The 20,981-nt window shown below is 48.0% G+C and overlaps 2 protein-coding genes across 2 annotated transcripts; one reads left to right on the top strand and one right to left on the bottom strand.

The window, feature by feature from the left end:
• Nucleotides 1-475: 475 nt before the first annotated feature.
• leng8 (leukocyte receptor cluster (LRC) member 8) lies at nt 476-8,858 on the top strand. The gene is made up of 15 exons (XM_003977642.3): nt 476-806; nt 1,080-1,212; nt 2,369-2,500; nt 2,605-2,682; nt 2,834-3,236; nt 3,351-3,519; nt 3,593-3,763; nt 3,870-4,115; nt 4,194-4,352; nt 4,467-4,749; nt 4,835-4,936; nt 5,055-5,123; nt 5,205-5,334; nt 5,425-5,632; nt 5,714-8,858. Exons 1-15 carry the CDS (start codon nt 766-768, stop codon nt 5,874-5,876), a joined length of 2,487 nt encoding a protein of 828 aa, XP_003977691.1. The 5' UTR covers nt 476-765; the 3' UTR covers nt 5,877-8,858.
• A 1,012-nt stretch (nt 8,859-9,870) lies between these two features.
• rbfox1l (RNA binding fox-1 homolog 1, like) lies at nt 9,871-20,801 on the bottom strand. Its single transcript, XM_029838738.1, has 12 exons — nt 20,396-20,801; nt 17,554-17,790; nt 12,909-13,088; nt 12,778-12,831; nt 12,606-12,698; nt 12,466-12,535; nt 12,336-12,395; nt 12,124-12,256; nt 11,981-12,020; nt 11,844-11,911; nt 11,467-11,548; nt 9,871-11,350 (listed from the first exon to the last, which is right to left on the bottom strand). Exons 1-12 carry the CDS (start codon nt 20,480-20,482, stop codon nt 11,306-11,308), a joined length of 1,149 nt encoding a protein of 382 aa, XP_029694598.1. The 5' UTR covers nt 20,483-20,801; the 3' UTR covers nt 9,871-11,305.
• Between the last annotated feature and the right edge of the window lie 180 nt (nt 20,802-20,981).

Consider the following 20,981-nt stretch of genomic DNA (forward strand, 5'->3'; position numbering starts at 1 on the left):
CAAAACGACGAATGAGAGGAGTCCAACTCCAAGACTTGCAGGAAATTGTAAAAATATTCAAGTGGCCGCACAACCATAAACCAGATAAAGTACACCAAACAGCTACTGCACTGACATAGTTCAGGACTATACTGTGTTGGTTCCCAGATCGTAACTATAGTCATAGGACCTTACATTTTCTGTCAAATAGGATAGTTGATTTTGGATCAGTGCTCCATAATAAGAAAAAGCGACGTAGTTCTGTCACTGCTAGTTAATAATTTTTACCTCCTCTCGGTCTTGCAGGACCGCGATCGTTTTTGAATGACAGGCTGCTAAACGAATGAGCTTCCGCTATTACGGCACAACTCGCCACGTGATTGGTGAAACCGCGAAGAAGGCGGGTAAACAGAGCCCAATGCGCCTGTCAGAACTTACTTTGGGAAAACATTGAGCGCGAGCAACGTCACCGACTTGGCTAATTTCGGTTTAACAGCCATTTTGTGTCGCCCTTTACTGTTAGTCGAGATGGGAGGTTAAGGAAGCGAAGGCTCGTTTAGTAGTTACTTTAACCGTTCAGCTAAATTTGAATTACGAATATATATTGCCAAATAATCCGCGGCGATCGTGGTACTGTGGTTGCTATATTTCCAGAGCGATATTGTGTCTACCTTCACCTTGTTTACTGTTTTTCGTGGCAGGAGAGATAGGATAGCACTATCGACGCCAGTGGAGCTAGCCGCTGTAGCTAGCCAGTCCTCTCCGACTCCAGTACTTTGTGGCGAAATGGCGGCCAACGCGACGCAAGCAACCCCTGCATCAAATTGGTAAGAAGCTGTCTGGCTCCCAGAGGACTCTGGGCACACCGTCAGTGACGTTGGTGGTTGATGTAAATGTGTTTTATGATTTGCCTCATCAGAATTTTGAGGCAGATAGGTTAGTACGTTTGTATTGTTTTGATTAGCAATAGTTGGTCTGCTAGTTATTAATGTTGGTCTGCTAACGGGGTCATTTGTAGAACTTCCACATGATTCCTCTGGGATGTGTTGACTTTATTACAGGCATTTAAAATGGCCCTTTTTTGTGTGTGTTTACTGCAGGTCCTACAGTGTTCCTGGGGAGGCCCAGGTTCACGAAAACCCAGAATGGGAAAAAGCCAGACAAGCACTTGCTTCCATTAACAAAAACCAGAGCCCTGCTAAGACGGAGCAAGCTAACCGGAATATAGCACAGGTGCGGGCTTATTTTCAACTATAGTGTTCACAAATAGTGCACTTTTGTTGGGAATGCGTGGTGTGATTGGGAAGGGTGTGTTTTGACCTCCCTTGTGTGTTGGACAGTCACAGGGAAGGCGACAGAATTAGTTCCGTATACAGTGTAACTTGGTAATTGACTCAAGAAAAAGGGAAATGATGGTGCAGAAGATAATATGGGCTGTCCGTGCCTCAACAGGCAGGCACTAGTTTTAAAGTGGAAGCACTCAGACATTGAAATCCTCTCAATCTTGTCACCAAAGAGCTGAACAATCCCACAGTGATGCCACCTACAGTTGGTGCGTTTCCACTGCCAGAACCTCAGGGTGATCTTACGGGGTGGAGACCGTTGGTGCTCGACTTTACTGCAGGAACCTCCCTGACAGCCTTTACAGGAACCTTTACAGGGCCTCACCGAGTCCCTGCTCCAGGGCAGGTACCGGTACTTGGGTTGGCCCTGAAAAACTCTGGGTGGGACTTGAGGTTTATTCAGCACCGATTGGCTAAAGCTAGAGCACAACGTGATGCAGGACACGGCGGTAGAGGAGCATTAGCCTAGCAGACGCTGCTTCTCTAGTTCGTAGTATCCACCAGCATGTACACAAATGCACAAACCTGAAAAGTGGCAACGGCCTTGTTTTGAATTTTAGAAGCAGCACGACACAACTTGTGCTGTTTCCTTCATATTTGTGCACAGATGCAGCTTGCAGCGATAAATCGGAACAAAACACTCACTGCGCGCTTCACAGAGCTGTAGGAAGTCCAATTTAGTTCCAATGTTGCCTTCCTCCTTCTTTTCTTTGTTCTTATTTCTTGGTTTTTGTGGGTCGCCCGGGTTATGGGCAAAACTCGCCCAGTCAAAACTCGTGATGTTTCTGAGGGTTCCTCCCCCCACAGCAGAGACAGGACCATCAAGAGGGCCAAGTTTTTACCGGCGTCTCCTGCAGTGGAAACGCGCCTAACCTAAAAAAAAAAAAGTCTCTAAATTTAAAATGTATCTGAAACAAGATCCCCAACATTATGGCACCTAGTATCCCAATATACCTCTAATGCCACCACTTCTGCCACATTGTTGCTATACGCCGCCTTATTACACAGTGGCCTGCGTGTTTTGAAACGTATTTCTGTCGTTACAGGCCAGTCAGTTTCAGACAGCAATGACGGATTCTGCTGCGCTGCAACAGCAGTACTATCCATGGTACCAGCAAGCTCAGCAGCATTATCCGGGTTACACATACCCCTACAACTATTATTATCCCATGGCTACTGTAAGTACAGTACAGATTCAGTGTATACGTCGCCTCCAACATAAGACTCACTGACTTATATGTAAATTAAACCTGTAAAATGACAATGATCTCATCAATTCCAGTATGGAACTGCATATACGGCCAATCAGTATGCTGCACCTGCGAGTCCTTTCCCTGGAGCTACAACCTCAAATGGACAGGTAAAAATGAGATTTTATTTCAGTCATCAGTGGGAGCATGAAGGCAAAATCTCATTGCTTTGTTTCCACTTCCATGTTTTGAGCATTTTCTTTAGAATTCTATATCTGTACAGTCACAGAAATAAATGCCTTATGTCTTTTGTATCTCTAGCCTCCACCTGTGCCTGGAATGGAAGACCAGTCCCCCACTTACTCACCTCAACCACCTCCCCCTGCGACACCCCAGCCCCCCCAATCCCCAGTCACATCAGAGCAACCCCCTCTTCCCCCTTCAACCATTCCTCCCTCACCTAACTCTCAGTACTCCCATCCCCCATCACAAAACACTTACAGTTCTAGTAATTCCATGGCCTATCCACCTGGGGATCGCAGCCAGCTGCAGGTTCACAATCATTCCCAAGGGAGGCCCAACTATGGGCAGGGTTTCCAGGCACAGAGCTCTTATCAGCCTTCACAAAGTAGCCAGCAATCAGGCCAGTTTTTACAAGGCCCCGGAAGAGGGGAGAGCAGCAAAAACCAAAAACAAGGACAGCAGCTGTGGCACCGTATGAAACGTAATGCCTTTTATTTTTGCTTTCAGAATAAGTTGTAGTTTCAAAACCAACCACTGCTCTCTATGTATTAAATGTCAGATCAGAGAGAAGCATAACACCTTTAATGTATTTCAGAGGCCCCTGGAACATCTATGAAGTTCAATATTCCCAAGAGGCCCCTTCAGGTTCAGTGTTCACCAGTTTCTGAGCAGTCTTTCGCTCCTGGGGAGCAGCCACCAGGAAACAATCCAGCTTCCTCTCCAGCTCTTGCTGCTGCTACTGCCTCTGCCGGTGCACAGACACGGTAAAGGTCTAACCAATGGATTCTCCCTCTTTTTAATGTCCAGGATTTAATTGATTCGGTTTGTTTGGAACAGACCCCAGGACTGGCCACAAGCTATGAAGGAATATGTGCAGCGGTGTTTTACCGCCTGTGAAACGGAGGAAGACAAAGATCGCACTGAGAAAGTGCTGAAGGAGATTCTGCAAGACAGGTTAAAGGATGGTTCTGCCTACACCATAGACTGGACCAGGGAGCCTCTGCCTGAGTAAGTTCACCGGTCGCTGGGGTTCAAATATCTTTACCTTTAGAAAATCTTGAAATCAAACACGTTATGGTAATATGACGCAATTTTCCTTTGTTAAAATTTGTAGTCTGAAGGTTAAACAGTCCCGTTGGGAAGCTGTCCCGTTCCAGAGGGCTTCGGACGGCTCGGTTAGCCGTGGAGGAAAAACAACATCCTCGGCATCGAGAGCGAGGGGTGGACACAGATTAGGTCACTACAGAAATATATTTTCTCAAAGGAGTCCGTCTTCTAGTTCTTCTCGGTCGTCATCTCGCTCTCCATCCCCGTCCAACAGCCGTTACAGGGACCACAGTAACCAGCGACACAGGCGCAGGTGTGACGGCGATCCTGTCCAGTACCTTTTGGGTTTTCCTTGTGTTGGAAATTAAATGTGTTATGATTTCCGTCCCAGCGATTCTGGTTCACAGTCTGATAGCAGCATTTCAAGCGACCTCCGACCTCAGCTGTCACGACGGAATCAGAGGGGAGGACCTGGTCGTGGCAACGACAGAGAGCGAGGACGAGGAGACAGAGGACGTGGGAGAGGCGGGAAGGCCAACAGAGGAAGACGGTAAATGGAAAAACTCGGTGACGCTAAGCTTTGGTCAGATGCTGCTTTTGAAGAGGTCTAAAGGTCACGCTGAACTTGCTACCGGCTGAAAATTATGCCGTCCTATTCCCCCAGAAATATGGAGGATTCCGGGAAAAAAAGGAAAGGCGGAACCGCTGGGTTTGTATTTCACGATCCAAACAAAGAAGCCAAGAAGCAGAAAAGGGCGGCTCGCTTTCAGAAGCAGCTGCGCACAGAGCCGCTGGTCCTCTCTGTCAATTACCTGGATTTACCTGACGGAACACAGGAGGGTCTCAGCTGGGAGGACGTCCCCATCGTGGGAACCTGTCAGGACATCACCAAACCCTACCTGAGGCTCACCTGTGCTCCAGACCCTTCCACTGTGCGCCCAGTTCATGTGGGTTCACGCCAGCACACTTTAACGTGATTTTGGATTGCTTCCTTACTGGTGATCCTAATGATGTTTCCATGCTTTCCCTCAGGTTCTGAGAAAGTCTTTGCAGGTAGTTAAAGCCCACTGGAAAACCAACCAGGACTACCCGTACGCCTGTGAGCAGATGAAGTCCATACGACAGGACCTCACGGTGAGCACACCTGCTCTGCCTATTACCTCTAGAAATGTTCATTTTGCTTCCCTCTATGCAGCATTATGAGACAAAATCAGACAGTTTTGGGGTTTTCTGATGATTTCTTTACTTCCAGGTTCAGGGAATTCGGACCGAGTTCACAGTGGAAGTGTATGAGTGTCACGCACGCATCGCTCTGGAAAAGGTGATCTGTTGCGAGAGCGTGAACGCGCATCCATAGAAACCTGAGCGCACGTTTGCTGAACAGGCGAATGTTTATTTCCAGGGCGACCACGAGGAGTTCAATCAGTGCCAGACGCAGCTGAAGTCCCTCTACAAAGACGTTCCCTCGGAGAATATTGGAGAGTTCACAGCATACAGACTGCTGTATTACATTTTCACCAGAAACACAGGAGGTACGACGCCATGCTTCGAAAGTGTCACTGAGCCCCAGTTTAACGTTTGTTTCCGCATTTGAACTCTGGCCATGTTGTGCGTCCTCCCAGATCTCACCACCGAGCTGGTCTACCTGACCCCTGAACTGCGGGCAGATGCGTGTGTGTCTCATGCTCTCGCTCTTCGTGCAGCCTGGGCTTTAGGAAATTATCACAGATTCTTTAAGTTGTACTTGGAAGCTCCACGCATGGCTTCATACCTGATTGATAAGTTTGTAGAGAGGGAAAGAAAGATCGCACTTCGAGCCATGGTTAAAACGTACGTGATTCAGAACTCCTCTAATAATGTGATTTAGGTGCTGATAACTACATGCTGATGTCCTCTGTTTTCTCTCTGCAGGTTCAGGCCTGATTTGCCAGTCCAGTATGCCCAGTCTTTATTGGGCTTCACTAGTTTAGACTCCTGTATGGCCTTTCTAACTGGACTGAGTGTCACCTTTACACCCTCTGACCCATCAAAGATAGACTGTAAAGCCAGCACAGCCGCGCTGGCTGCTTCCTAAAGGGGGGTGGGCACAGGGTAGCATCTTTTCAGGGAGCTATTAGAGGACCATCGTGGCACATTAGCTGCTCAGCACTTTAGACATTTCCGTCAGTTGAGATGTAGTTGACAGATTACCAAAGGCACACACAGATACATGAATGCAGAGGCATCACTGAAATGGAAGTTTCCACAACGAATCACGATACATTTTAAAAATCCAAACACATTCTCACATTGTCAGTTAGCGCAATACCTGAAGTCGCACCATTAATAACACAAGGCAGCGTCAGGAGTCAGTCTCACGGTCCCTGTTCCTTTTAAAACTAGCAAATTTCCAAGCTAACAGTGTTTTATCGTGTTTTTTTCCTCCCTCAAGTCAGCAGCTCCAAGACCTGAAGATTTGAGCAAAGCCAACTGTAGTGGAAATACAAACGGCTGTCGCGTCATTCATCCAGTGTGGTCCCGTTGAAAGTAAAGCCTCCAGCCTGAGCCACCCTGACACGCTGCGTTTAGAGACTTAAACAGCAAGATGCCCAGAGCTCGTCCCAAAAGAAGAGCTGGTTTGTATGTCCCCAGGCGTGTTTCGACAGTTGGCTGTTCATTCTCTACAGTTTCAGGGCCCGTGAAGAAGTAGTACCCCGTGCGTTTTAATTAAAAGGAAGAGAGCATTGTAGGAAAGCCCACCTATCCAACCAGCATTGACTTTATGGAAGCAGAAGGATCAAGGTTTGAAGATCTGCCGGCACCAGGAGCACCACAACGTGCAGCGACGGGCGCCTTTTTCATCCGCGGAGAAGTCGTCGCACTACAAAGAAGCGGCCTTTATGGGGATGGGCCGAAGATAAGCCTTCACACACGGCAGAAGACGGAGAGTCCTGCAGGAGTAACGTGGTTTGTATCCTCTCCCCCGGTTCAACACAGCTGGTAAGCAAAATGGGACTTCTCTGGAGAGAGGCGGATGATGCCGTAACCAGGATGCTGCCTCTTCCTTTTTCTTCCTTTTTTGCCGTCAGTATTGGGCTGTTAAAGACCGCGGAAATGTTTAGAATAGGCAACCCCCTAAAGCCACTATGCTATTGAATTGACTAAAACAAAAAAAACTAAAAAAAAAAGTAGGAAACTTTAATCTTAATTTGACCTGATGGGAAACATTTACTGGCATTTCAGGGCTTTCTTTAAATTCCCTTTAGGTATTGTTGTTTCTATGTACATGAACTTGACAATAAAATACTCTGATTTAGAGGTCAAACTAATTGGACAGCGTGCCAGTGAATGCAGCCTTTACAGGTCAGTCTAGCCCCCCCCCCCCCCCCCCCCCCCCCCCCCCCCCCGCCCTTTTCAGCATAGATTCATATCTTTAGCATTGTTTGGCCTCATGGAAATACCAAAATACTTGAGGTGTGATTGATTAAACATGACCTGCAGGCTTGTTTACTTAACAGTATATTTTTGTAAATATTGTATATGGATGTGATTTCAGCTAATGTAAATTAAAGGGGTTTACACATGTTCTCTTATACGTTGGTAAGTGTGACTTCCCCCCCCCCACTCCTTTGCTACCTGGGTCACCAGCTTTTTGTAAAGATGTCAAACATTGCTGATTGCAATCTCTTCATTACCGTAGTAAAACAGCGGGTGTGTGATGCCAGTTTAACCTGTAACAGTTGGAAATGTTCCTGCAGCCATTATTGTCCAGCTGTTTTCCTCATTTATCTGTGATTGGAACACAAACTGGGCAAAAACGTGCTCGTTCTCCCATTTTCCAACCTGCTCTTTGCCCAGATGGAGACGGACATTACTCGTGTGTAACATAATGTATATTCTACGATTACGCCCACAGACGTTTCTCACATTTAAATTTGATTCAGACGTGTTCTTCTCTTAGTGATTTTTGACTTGAACGTGTTTTTTCCTCCCCTCATTGACCTGCTCCCCTGTCTTCTTTGCTACCCCCCCTCCTCACCTCCTACCTGTCACACGCCACCAGACCCCCCCCCCCCCCCATTCTTCAGCTGGCACTACTGCAGGAGCACATGAGAAGCACCTCCTGACGCCTGCTGGACGGGGTGACGTGAGCAGCCCCCGGTCTCCAGCTGTGAGACAGTCGAGGCGAAGTCACACCCCATGAAACACGGGAACATTTTCACCTTTTCTGCACCAGCCAGTTGCTTTTTGATGTCTTCTGTGTGTCCGGATACATTCATTCATATATAGAGATTTTATTTTTTCCAGCTTATATCAGACTTGTAGATTTTTCTTTACATTTATTGTTGGTTTTTTTTTTTCTTTGTCTCAATAATGGAATAAGATGCCCTCTAACACGAGGTTATACATCTGTTATCTGAAATGGGTCTGGAAACACAGAAGATGTTTAGTTTTGATTTTGTTGTCCCCCCCCCCAATGGGACTATTGCTGGTGTGCTCTCTAATGATGTTTATTTCCTTTACTTTGTTAGGACTTTTACAAATGATTAAAGTGTGTTCAGATGTTCCCCTGTTGAGCCTTAAACGAAGCGATTGTATCCAGGTCAGGAAAATTCATCTTGGACGTCTAACAATTTCTTTTTTGTGATTTTGCTATTTTGATTTAGTTGCTCACGTTTGTGTATTCCTTATCAGTCTTTGAGCCCCCCCCCCCCCCCATATTTAATGGTGGTAACTTGCGCCCCTCACTTCAGCGGTTCCCTTTCCTTTCCCTTCCTGTCTTCATTTCATTTCCTGTTCTGTCCTCTGCCCCTTTTCTTCCCTGACAATCTCTCTTGCCACTATTTATTCTCTTTTCTATTTTCCTTTCATGTCGAGTATGTTCGTAACCATTCTGTGTATAACTAGTTTGCCCCTGAAATACTTTAATCATTTATGTTGCAGCCAATTATCAACTAAAGCTGAAGGTTTTACGGCATTTCCCCTTCCCAAATCCTCACCTAGTCTATGATGGACTGCCATTTTGTAAATTGTGTAAATATTGAGAAAAAAAAACAATAAAGGGTAAGAACAATAACGGACTTATGGACTTTACTTTCTAGAGCAAAAGAGAAACAATATCAAAAATATTATCGGCTTAAAATTGATGCTTTCTGGTCTTATGCTTTGATGTGTCGCCGTTGGCTTTAATCTTTTACCACGTTGGCTGTGACGTCGTGTCGTGAACTTCCCTCTGTTCTGTGGTAGGAATGAATCCATGGGAGCAGCCAGAGTGGAGTCACATGACCTAAAGGCTTCAGAAACGAGCATAATTTGATGTCTCAAATACAAAATACATGTGTTGAAAATGGTTCCTACTAAAACATTTATGAGGCTTTTGGAACGGTGGTTATACACACGTACGTAACCTCACTAGCTCACACGCACAACTAGTCACATGCTAATATTTATTTCTGTTACTCCAGATGATCTTTTCTAACACATTAGGAATGAATAGGTAAGCAGCCAGTTTGACAGCAGTTAAAACATTAGCATTTAGGCTACACATTAAATATAACACAAGAGCACTCATTTCAGATTTTATGGTAATTCTGGACACATGCGTACGTTAACCAAAGCCTGGACTAGAACAGAACAAGATGTGCGACAAGATTCCTGCCAAACTGAGCCTTTAATTCTAGTATTTGTGTCTTCAGAGCTCCGTTCTTCATATAGCTCTTCTAATCCAGCAGAGATGATTGTGACCCTGGAGACGGTGTCTGGGGTCATGACTAAAAATGGCAGAAACCAACATGAATTCCTGTTCAGAGGGCAAAGTGAACCCATCCCTGACCCAGAATAAAGACAGATTAAGAATATCCCAATGACCCCCCCTGGGTTAAATGTTATTTTAATGCAGCCATCAGTGCTCCTGAAACAAGTGGGGAATAAAATGAGCCACATCTCCCCTCACATCAGCTATTCCTTCCATTGTTTTTTATTCTGTAATGAAGTCAGAAAGACTCTTTAATCTCTTATCATTTCCTCTGTTTCTTTTGTTTAGGATGTTTGAGGACCGTTTTCCAGAATCAATGACACAGCGAAAGCAGTGAAATATCCAAACGGTTTATTTTGAAATCAAACGAGAAGCACCTGTGACGACAAAATTCTCTGGATGACAAAAATAATCTGTTCTCAAAGCAGCTGAATTATTCCTACAGCACAACTGATGTATCTGAAGGTGCGTTAATGGAAAACAAAATCACAAAAGATGAAATGGGAGGAAAATGCAAGAGGTAAGAATAATAAAGAATACTCAAAACTACAGCAAAGAAGAGCAAAAGGGAGAAAGAAGAGGAGACTCAAGAAATAGGGCAGTAAGAAAATTCTAAATATTAAGAGCACAGAAGAGAAAAATGAAGAAAATGTTTCAGAGCAAAACTTACAGCCAGAGAGGAAAGATTTCAAAGGTCTTTGCGTCAGCACAAATGTGAGGACCAGCATGGAAAAGCTGATATGTGGTGAATTAAACTGCTGGAGCTCCTCTAAAGCTTATAAAACCAACGCAAAGACGGCGAGTAATGGCACGCAGAAAAGGAGAGAAGGCGTTTAAATATAGGAGAGGAAGAGGAAATCACTTCAGAAGCAAAAGAGTGAGGAAACGACAGCGAAACAACACACAAGCTTCCACTCCAGATGTTCTTCCAGAGGTGGTTGTAATACTGAAGCTTTGGGTTTGGAGCCGGTCTGAGAAAACACCAGCTAAAACAACAGGAATAAGACTCAAGAACTCACAAATAACTCAAAATGAAATAAGGCCGCCGAGCTTTCATCACTGTAAATCACCTGGAGGCGTGTTTATAGAGAGGAAGTGACGCAATCACCATTAAATTATCAGCGCACGTGAGGTCTGGCAAGGGAAAACAAACACAGACCTGCCCCGGAAAAATGAAGCCAAAGGAAAAGTCTGTTATAGAAAAAGGATCAGTGGACGTCAGCTGAAGCTCCAAATGGACAAGAGGTAGATTGTTGGAAAGGCAGGAATTCCCACTGCGTCCGCACCGGTCGTCAGTTGTAATCACGGTTCCGGGGTCACAGGTGTCCGTCGGTCGCCCGGAAAACTGGAGCCGCGCACAGAAACTCTCCCGCATCCCAACCCAAAACACACTCAAAGTTCAACGCATCAAAAAGGAGCTCAAGAGGCTCCGTTTGTACAGTTTGACCCGTGGAGAGAAAAACAAACAAACAAACAAACAACAAAAGGCCTCAGATATTGTCCAGGAAGCATCGGTCTCACAGTGTCTGTCGCCTTCTCTCCTGGGAACATCTTAAAATTCATGGAAGCTTGTTAATATTACAGAAGGTCTTCGGGTGAGACCTGTATTTACAACTCCAGTCTGTTTACCCTCTGCAGAGCGGGTGTCAAACACCCACTTTCAAAGATTGGGGGGAGGGGGGGGGGGGGGGTCTCCCCCTCCCCATCTGCCAGCCAATCCCAGCGCAGAGGACGGGCGGCGTCGACCACCGGCGGCCCCTTTAGGTGTCTCAGTACGGGGTGAAGCGGTTGTAACCTCCTCTGTACAAACTGGCCTGTCGAAGGAAGCAGGATGGCAGGCTTTATCAGGAATCCGTGTGTGTGTGTGTGCGTGTGCGTGTGTGTGTGTGTGTGTGTGTGTGTGTGTGTGTGTGTGTGTGTGACAGCTCACCACTGTTCCAACTCCATATGTTGTAGTTGGTCCTACAGAGTGGTGATAGGGGTCTGCAGCTGTGGTGTAAACGCGTCCATACCTGAGCAGAAAGACCAGATGAAGTCTTCCCAACCATCTATCCAAGGTTCTTTAGGATTTCATTAGACTCCGGGCTTCTCTTCATACTCTCAGCACAAGTTTAATTTGTGGCTCCAACAATTAGAAGCTGCCTGGGGGTCGAAATTTAATATAAAATGGGGGTGAAATGGAAAGGATCTTGGTGGTCTTACAGTCGACGATCCTGCCAAACCAGATCTCCTCCAGCGCCTGATAAACTACAGCAGAACCTGCAGAAAATGCTCAGTCATCAGAAACGCGGCGCTGACCCGACCTACCCGTCGCTGTAGGTGGCTGCAGCAGCGGACGCAGACTGGGCCACTCTGTAGGCGGCGGGATACCCCCCCTGAACACAAAGGATCCAGTCAATGACGTTCAAGGTGAGATGGGAGGTGCGTGAAGAAAGAGATCTTACATAGACTTCTGCTCCATACAGGCCGTCCTGGTACACCACACTGGGGGGGGGAGTGTGTGTGTGTGTGGGGGGGGGGGGCAAAAGCAAAACGGACAGGTTGAGCAGCGATCGCAGAGCAGATGCTGGAGATGAACAAGCCTCACCCAGGGAATGCTGGGACGGCGGCGGGCGCCGCTGCAGAGCGAATGGCGTTATAGACGGCTCGCCCCCGACCCCGCAGGGCGGATCCCCGGTAGGCCAGGGTGGGGGTCGCTACGGGATACGGGAAACTGGCCACTGGGGGGACCAGTGACGTGTCAGAGGTGTCGAAATCCAACAAGAACGAGAAGTGAAGTGAGAGGAGAGGAGAGCGCACCTGTGTACAGCTCGGGCGCGTACATGGCGCCCATCACGGGGTTGAGCTTCCACCCAGAAGCTTGGAAGGAAGACAAAAGAAAAGGTGTCAGTTGGACGACAGTTTACGAGAGAATCCGCTGACGTCTCACCGGAGAGTTCGCCGTTTACAAGGGGCGTCTGGGGCTTCTTGGTCACCACTCTGGCCGTGGCGTTGTTCACCTGGGGGCAGACAGAGCAGAGCACCTGAAGGCAGATCCTCGCGCCGCACCACCGGCGGACCGACCCTCACCTCGATCTTCCTGCCTTCCACGATCGTCCCGTTCAGCTTCTCTCTGGCCCGGTCGGCCTCCGTCGCGTTCTCGAAGGTCACGAACCCGAACCCCTGCAGGTTGGAGAGGTCGTACGGGTTCCTCAATAGATTCCGCTTTAGTTCTTTTAAACAAAACCAATTTATAATTTACCTTTGATCCCCTCTCGTTGAAGATGATCTCAACATCAAGGATCTTCCCAAATTGCTGGAAACGTGAAAATAACGACTTTTTACTGCGGATTAAAGGAATTTGCAACGTGCTTTAAGAGCAGAGATTCATACGCCGAACATCTGACGCAGGTCCGGGTCCCTGAAGCGGAACGGGATGTTGGAGACGTGGAGGCGTTTGGGTTGAGGTTTGTTTGCCCCCTCCTCGTCGCTGCCGCTCCCAGCTCCGCCAGCTGATGACGCCGACACGCTCAGAGCCTGGGGGTCAGAGGTCACGGGGGCCAGCGCCTCCTCCTGAAAGCGTGAGGGTACCAAAGCAGGAGGACGGAACACAAAGGAATGAAGAATGAAGGAGGTGTGAGGCGGTGAAGGACAAGAGAGGGGGAGACAGGGAGGGAGAGAGAGGGAGAGAGGAAGAGAGAGGGAGAAAGAGAGGGAGGGAGGAAGGAAGAGGGAAAGGGAGGAAGAGAGAGGGAGAGGGAGGAAGAGAGAGGGAGGGAGGGAGAGAGGGTGGGGGGGAGAGAGGGAGGGAGGCAAAGGAGGAAGAGAGAGGGAGAGAGGGAAGAGGGAGGAAGAGAGAGGGAGGGGGAGGAAGAGAGAGGGAGGGAGGGAGAGAGGGTGGGGGGAGAGAGGGAGGGAGGCAAAGGAGGAAGAGAGAGGGAGAGAGGGAAGAGGGAGGAAGAGAGAGGGAGGGGGAGGAAGAGAGAGGGAGGGAGGGAAGAGGGAGGAAGAGAGAGGGAGGGGGAGGAAGAGAGAGGGTGGGAGGGATAGAGGGAGAGTAGGAGAGAGAGGGAGGAAGAGAGAGGGAGGGGGGAGAGAGGGAGGGAGGCAAAGGGGGAAGACGGAGGAAGAGGGAGGGAGAGGAGAGAGGGAGGAAAAGAGAGGGAGGGAGAGGGTGGGAGAGAGAGGGAGAGGGTGGGAGAGAGAGGGAGAGGGAGGAAGAGAGGGAGAGTAGGAGAGAGAGAGGGAGAGAGGGAGGAAGAGAGAGGGAGGGGGAGGAAGAGGGAAAGGGAGGAAGAGAGAGGGAGGAATGGAGAGAGGGAAGAGGGAGGAAGAGAGGGTGGGGAGAGAGGGAGAGGGAGGGAGGGAAAGAGGGAAGAGGGAGGAATAGAGAGGGAGAGAGGAGAGAGGGAGGAAAAGAGAGGGAGGGAGGGAGAGAGGGAAGAGAGAGGGAGAGTAGGAGAGAGAGAGGGAGAGAGGGAGGAAGAGAGATGGAGGGAGAGAGGGAAGAGGGAGGAAGAGAGAGGGTGGGGGGAGAGAGGGAGGCAAAGGGGGGAGAGGGAGGAAGAGAGAGGGAGGGAGAGGAGAGAGGGAGGAAGAGAGAGGGAGGGAGGGAGAGAGGGAAGAGGGAGGAAGAGAGAGGGTGGGAGAGAGAGGGAGAGGGAGGAAGAGAGGGAGAGTAGGAGGGAGAGAGGGAAGAGGGAGGAAGAGAAAGGGTGGGAGAGAGAGGGAGGAAGAGAGAGGGAGGGAGGAAGGAAGAGGGAGAGAGAGGTACAGGGAGAGAGAGAGGGAGAAAGAGAGGGAGGGAGGAAGGAAGAGGGAAAGGGAGGAAGAGAGAGGGAGAGGGAGGAAGAGAGAGGGAGGGGGAGGAAGAGAGAGGGAGGGAGGGAGAGAGGGTGGGGGGAGAGAGGGAGGGAGGCAAAGGAGGAAGAGAGAGGGAGAGAGGGAAGAGGGAGGAAGAGAGAGGGAGGGGGAGGAAGAGAGAGGGAGGGAGGGAAGAGGGAGGAAGAGAGAGGGAGGGGGAGGAAGAGAGAGGGTGGGAGGGATAGAGGGAGAGTAGGAGGAGAGAGGGAGGAAGAGAGAGGAGGGGGGAGGAGAGAGGGAGGGAGGCAAAGGGGGAAGACGGAGGAAGAGGGAGGGAGAGGAGAGAGGGAGGAAAAGAGAGGGAGGGAGAGGGTGGGAGAGAGAGGGAGAGGGTGGGAGAGAGAGGGAGAGGGAGGAAGAGAGGGAGAGTAGGAGAGAGAGAGGGAGAGAGGGAGGAAGAGAGAGGGAGGGGGGGAGGAAGAGGGAAAGGGAGGAAGAGAGAGGGAGGAATGGAGAGAGGGAAGAGGGAGGAAGAGAGGGTGGGGAGAGAGGGAGAGGGAGGGAGGGAAAGAGGGAAGAGGAGGAATAGAGAGGGAGAGAGGAGAGAGGGAGGAAAGAGAGGGAGGGAGGGAGAGAGGGAAGAGAGAGGGAGAGTAGGAGAGAGAGAGGGGAGGAGGAGAGAGGGAGGAAGAGAGATGGAGGGAGAGAGAGGGAAGAGGGAGGAAGAGAGAGGGTGGGGGGAGAGAGGGAGGCAAAGGGGGGAGAGGGAGGAAGAGAGAGGGAGGGAGAGGAGAGAGGGAGGAAGAGAGAGGGAGGGAGGGAGAGAGGGAAGAGGGAGGAAGAGAGAGGGTGGGAGAGAGAGGGAGAGGGAGGAAGAGAGGGAGAGTAGGAGGGAGAGAGGAAGAGGGAGGAAGAGAAAGGGTGGGAGAGAGAGGGAGGAAGAGAGAGGGAGGGAGGAAGGAAGAGGGAGAGAGAGGTACAGGGAGAGAGAGGGGGAGAGGTAGAGAGGGAGAGTGAGGGAGGGAGAGAGTGAGGGAGAAAGAGAGGGAGAGAAAGGAAAGAGAGGGAACGAGAGATGGAGAGAGAGAGAAAGAGAGGGGGGGGGGAGCGTCAGCAGGGGGGACCAGCAGAAACCAGAAGCAAAATTCAGCAACAACTTTTAGAAAAACTCTGTGAAGACTCAGTTGCGTAAGCGTCATCGCAGCATCATGAAGTGACTCAAACCAAAGGTCAAAGAGCATTCAGCAACCAGTGATCCTTCTCAGGCAAACGTGAGGAGCGCTCCAGTTTAGTGAGGCGTCTGAAAACATGCCTGTCGGAGAGGACGCAGCCTGACGCCCTTTAAAATGACCGAGGGTCGACCTGCTGTTTAATCAATCAAGCTGTAAAAGGAGTTAAAGTTTGAGCTGATGCGCGGATAAATAAATCATCCGAAAAATACAGACCAATCTTGATTAAATGTATTGTAATTGCCCCATGCAGATGAACACCAAGGCCTACAGTGCCAAAAACAAAAACACTCAGTATCCCACAATGCACCACAATGCTAATTTGTGCATGTGTTGTTTGTGTTGATGGAGAACCAAAATGGTCACGATTAACAGTCCAAGTGAGGAAAATAACCAACAAAAGGTCTGCAACAGCAGCGTCAGCAGTGAGCGTGTGAGGAAACGGAACATTATGATCGGAAAGCAAAGAAGGGAAGACTGAAACTGGAGATGTGTGGAATATTCCGCAGTCCTCCACGTATTAGCATTGTAGTACCATGAAAAGGCCTCAGTGCAGCGGTGGGGATTATATTGGAACAACGGAAACCAGGCAGAGAAGGTGCGCAAAAAGCTCGGGGAGGAAGAGGGAGATGAGAAGGTCAGAGGTCAAATCTGAACGTTCCACAAATGTGAGGTCACGGTGCTGCTTTCTGCCAGGGGTTAAAGGTCACTTTGGGAAAAAAAGGAGGGGGGGGGTGGCACAATTAATAGGTAGAGACACACTTTTGCTCAGGGAAGTTACACACATGATGTACAACTCACAGACCACTGGATCATACTAGACTATGCCTGGCTAGAGTAGGGCACACACACACACACACACACACACACACACACACACACACACACACACAGGACAGACGGGGGTACACAGGGGTGGAGGATGTGGGGGGGAAGGGGGGGGTTGATGGTGGTGCTGTGCCACGATGCAGAAATGTAATTCTGGACCTGAGCGGTATTTCAGAGGGGGAGAAAGAGGGTCATCCGGTCAGCATCCCCTTCTGACCCCCTCCGCGGCGCCGCCTCAATACTCTCCCAAAATCAGCACGGCCCCCGAGTACGTGGTGGAGTTCTAGTCGTAAAATACGCAGGTGGGGCCACAAAAACACACCGTTTATGAGAGGAGGGAGAGAGAAGTCCCGAGAGCGGCTTGTCTGACCTGCACGGGAGAAATAACATGACTCTCCTGCCTGCGTGTGTGTGTGTGTGTGTGTGTGTGTGTGTGTGTGTGTGTATTATTGAGGCCGCACTAGCCTCACAATGCTAAGATGATGCTAGATATGAGTCTCCAATGTTGGAGGACAGCAGGCGGCACTTTTAGCATTCTTAATGTTGTAGCTGAGGGTGGAAAATATCTTCTTCGTTGGTTTTAATCTTATCCTGGTTTATGATGGTTTCATAAATAATTTGTTCAGGCGGTGACGTCATCGCTGTGGTTTACCACCCAAATAAATGAGCTTCTGCTCTACTGGGTCGGAGACTGTGACCAAGTTCTGATTGAATGAGCATTAAGTAAACACATCCTTTCTGTAGCTATTTAACTGTGAAGTTGCTGCACAAAGATTAGACCTTGATTTATGTTTGATAAGATAACGCGAATTAATCAGTCAATCAAGCATGTGATCAGAGGTTTTGTCTAAAATGATTGTCAATAATGGAAAACATGGAATTGATGTCCTGTATTTTTTGACATAAGCTGCCTTAATTCAAAACTGTCTCTGAGGCAGGAAATAGGCTGATTTATTTGCCCCACTCAGCTGCCCCTCAACCCCCCACTGTGTTGTGGTGAGCGGGAGCAGCATTCCCGTACATGGACACAACAGTGGATCTCTAAATATAGAAGGAAACTCTATCTGTTCCTGATAGGACCTGCAGCTGCACGCCGTCTTCTCACATGAGCCTAAGATCAGATTTTATCGTGGACCATGTCCCTCTGGTCGTGATGCGAGTTCCAGCCTTGAACTTACCGTGCTGCCGGAGGTCAGATGCTCCGCCCCTTCAAGCTGAGGGCCCTGATAGACTCTGAGCTGGGGGTGTTCGGAGTACTCTGAGCTGGCATGTGCAGAGTTAAACTCTAGAGGCGGCAGCCTGCCTACAGATGTTGACGGGCCTTGACCTTGCTGGGCGTAGGAGGCTGGAGGGGCGTAGACCTGAGGCAGGGCGGGGTCGCCGCTGCCAGGGCCGGCCTCCTGCGCAGGGCCCCCCTGGGGAGGAGGACAGAGATCAGCTACGTCAGAGGAGTCAACAAAACAACAACCACGTTACTTCCTCTGCTGTCAGAGGAAGATGCACAGGAAGATGCTCGTCTAAGTCCCGAAGCTAAAGATTTAAAATCTTTCAAATCCTTCGTGGGGTTCAGAACATTTTAAAAGGAGCCCAAACTATTTGGTCAGGACGTCGGTTTTTGTGTTTCTACACGAGTCAAAAAAGTAACAGAATAAGTCCCAATTATTTTCCTAAATAATCTTTTTTTTTATCTTTAATTAGGAGTACAAAAAAACCGTGACCACATATTGATAAAAAGGCTGTTTATAATCACTTAGTCAACAGAAAAAAGCAGATAAAGATGTGTTTATTTGACAGATCAAAGATCCTTTTAAAATATTGTAAAATTAATTTAAAAAAATTATATTCTCACAATGTGTGAACTATTAATGCAATGTTTACTCAAATGTCTGCAGCTGTAAATAAGAAGATGAGTAAATAAGCTAAGAGTGCCGCTTCCTCATTTCTTCCAAATCACAACAGAAATCATCCAGATTTTGCCTTGATCGAGCTCAATTGTAGCACAAAGGGTGACGGATAAGAGATGGATTTATCCTCAGAAAAAGAGTGTTGAAGCGTTCTCTTACCCCTTTACTGCACGTCTGGACCTGTGAAGCATCGTCCAACAGCTGCAGCATGTTTTAATGCCGGCCGACCACCCGCCTCCTGCACCATAAGTTCTACTCATCCACCAATCACATCCAACCGTCGCCAGATCAAAAAGACCGAGGGAGGCGCCCCAGCTGTGGTCATCTGTCACCAGCACCCACCCACCCCCCCCCCCACACACACACACACACACCCACACACACACACTCCCCCTGCTACACACACACTACAGACTGTAGGTAGATGTAACCCATCAGGTATTTATGAATAATATAACTGTCATCAATATATCAGGGAAACAGTTCCAGATGTTTATGGCTCTCACAGTAATAAAATATTGTGAAAAACGTAATGAATTAATCAATGAACTGAACCAATTCGGTTGAATTCAGGTCCGTCACAAATGATGTGCGAAATGCCACAAATTTGTCGTCCTGCTTCCAGATTAAGGAGGATCTGTAATAATTACACACAGTCCTGAATAAACACATAAATGGAACAACTCAACAACAAATATGGAATAGGAAACCTGCTATAATAGGAATATTATAGTTTAAAAGACACAGGATGGGGTCACGTGTATTATTCCATCCATACAGCCCCAATAAATATGTACTTTAATTCCCTGAGTATGTTTAATCTTCATTTTCACTGATATTGTGACATTTACAAAAGAAATACTATTGCCCTTCTGTGCTGTGCTACTTTTATGGCCCAAATATAGTTACAGTATTTCCAATCCCAGCCAATACCAAAGGCTAAATGCTAATATTGGCATGTTTGTATTTATGATGTTAATAGCCAGTTTGGAGTCAAATGATGGTCATTCTGAGCAGAGTAACATGATCCTGTCACAAAATCCCTTCATGATAAACTGGTTTGGGCCTCGCAAAGACAATCCGATATTACAACATATGTCAATTTAATAAAATTACAACCCCGACAAGGGAACCAGCTGTGTAGAATTTTAATTAGTCTGAGGAAACAACAGATGTGTGACAGACAGACGAGCCAACGATGAGATAACCAGCTGCGTATCGTAATACTCCCACTCTGATCCAGTCCCGCAGTATCAGCAGCCATTCAGACTGTTCGTCCCCCCTCATCCTTTTTTTTTGGTTTACATGTGCTCCCTCTTTTTCCTCGTCTCCCTGTTCAGCTGTCACTATGTGGTCAAAGGTCAACGGCTCTGAGCCAGGTGCCTGCTGGGACAACTGCCACAGGATTTACACACAGACCCATATCAGCAGATGTGGGCTTTTAGCACAGGCCCAGTTACAAATGTAGAGCTATCCCGTTAGATTCAATCTTCTCTCCTCTCTCCAATCAGGCCAATCACTGCAGACAGCTTCACCACACTTCTCTTCCCTTGAACAGTCTTTTGGCAGGTCTACGTTTCTACGTTTCCCTGTATAAAATTGCTGCGACTGCACTGATAAAGTGAAAAACACTCAGGCTTCTCACCTATTTTAAGTACCCTTGACTGTAGACAGCAGGATAGGTGACAGAATCTGCTCCTGTGATTATCTACATGGGAGAGGAGGTCTAAAAATACACCAAGCCGGCAGAGACAAGGTAGAGAATACCAGATGCATTGAGACGTTAATGGTATGTCAGGGACACTTGAACACGCGTACACACGCACTGGAACAGCCTGCTACCATTAGTGAGCCCAAGATAATGTGTCCTATTAGATATCACAAGTCACAATCAGGACATTTTTGGTTCTCTTTGGTGTATTACAGTATTAGGCAATAATTTACTACTGTCAGACTGTTGTCAGTATTAATACAAGTGTCATTAAGGAAAAAACAGGCCTGAGGTTTAGAGTTGGTTTAACTGTCTGACTGGCTGGCAGGCGGGACTTTAGGTGATACTTGGCTAGAGCAGCCAAACATGAGATCATAAAGTTTATAGAGTAAAAGGAGATTTTACCTGAACTATGCTGGGGTAGCATGTGGTCGTCTGTGGGTAGACAGGGAGTCCATAAGGCTGAAGAATCACCGTGGGTGAGGAGAGCATAGCCCAAAAGCCACACAAAAAGAGACAGGAACGGGGGAATATGTGAGGTAGAGGACGACACGGAACAGGAAAGATGGATATGCGAGCGGGAGTGTAAGCAATCAAGCTGTGGGTTAAAAATCCTAATGGTAGAAACAGGAGATCCAAGAGGGAGAAGGCAAAAAGGTTAAGACTCTAGTCAACCCCGGCACTCAGTCAAGAACAAAGAAAACGCAAAGAAAGTCCACTAAACAATTGCCGTCCTGCCTGAAAAAGACAGGATACAGGGCAGTGAAAGAGAAAGCAAGTGGGCTTCTGTTTGTTCATCAGTTGACCATGCAGCCTGACGGACAGAAACACATGCTCAGGGTCCCATTTCAGAGTTATATAAATAGTCGACCATGTCCTTCTCTCTCAGTTTACCACTTTACCTCCTTCAACACTCAAACAATAAAAATCACCCAGTTTGTATATTTCACACGGCAGGAAAATACAGCATAACATACAGTATATAATTTGG

Source organism: Takifugu rubripes, chromosome 7 (genome assembly GCF_901000725.2).
Source record: "Takifugu rubripes chromosome 7, fTakRub1.2, whole genome shotgun sequence".
NCBI classification, from domain to species: Eukaryota; Metazoa; Chordata; class Actinopteri; order Tetraodontiformes; family Tetraodontidae; genus Takifugu; species Takifugu rubripes.

Coding starts and splice junctions, on each gene's coding strand:
- rbfox1l (XM_029838738.1), bottom strand. CDS start 20,482: ATGCTCTCCTCACCCACGGTGATTCTTCAGCCTTATGGACTCCCTGTC. Junction 11,549..11,843: donor GCAGCCACCTACAGCGACGG/GTAGGTCGGGTC, acceptor CTTTCTGCTCAG/GTATGGACGCGTTTACACCA. Junction 11,351..11,466: donor CATATGGAGTTGGAACAGTG/GTGAGCTGTCAC, acceptor TTCCTTCGACAG/GCCAGTTTGTACAGAGGAGG.
- leng8 (XM_003977642.3), top strand. CDS start 766: ATGGCGGCCAACGCGACGCAAGCAACCCCTGCATCAAATTG. Junction 807..1,079: donor GCAACCCCTGCATCAAATTG/GTAAGAAGCTGT, acceptor TGTTTACTGCAG/GTCCTACAGTGTTCCTGGGG. Junction 4,353..4,466: donor AAGGCCAACAGAGGAAGACG/GTAAATGGAAAA, acceptor CTATTCCCCCAG/AAATATGGAGGATTCCGGGA.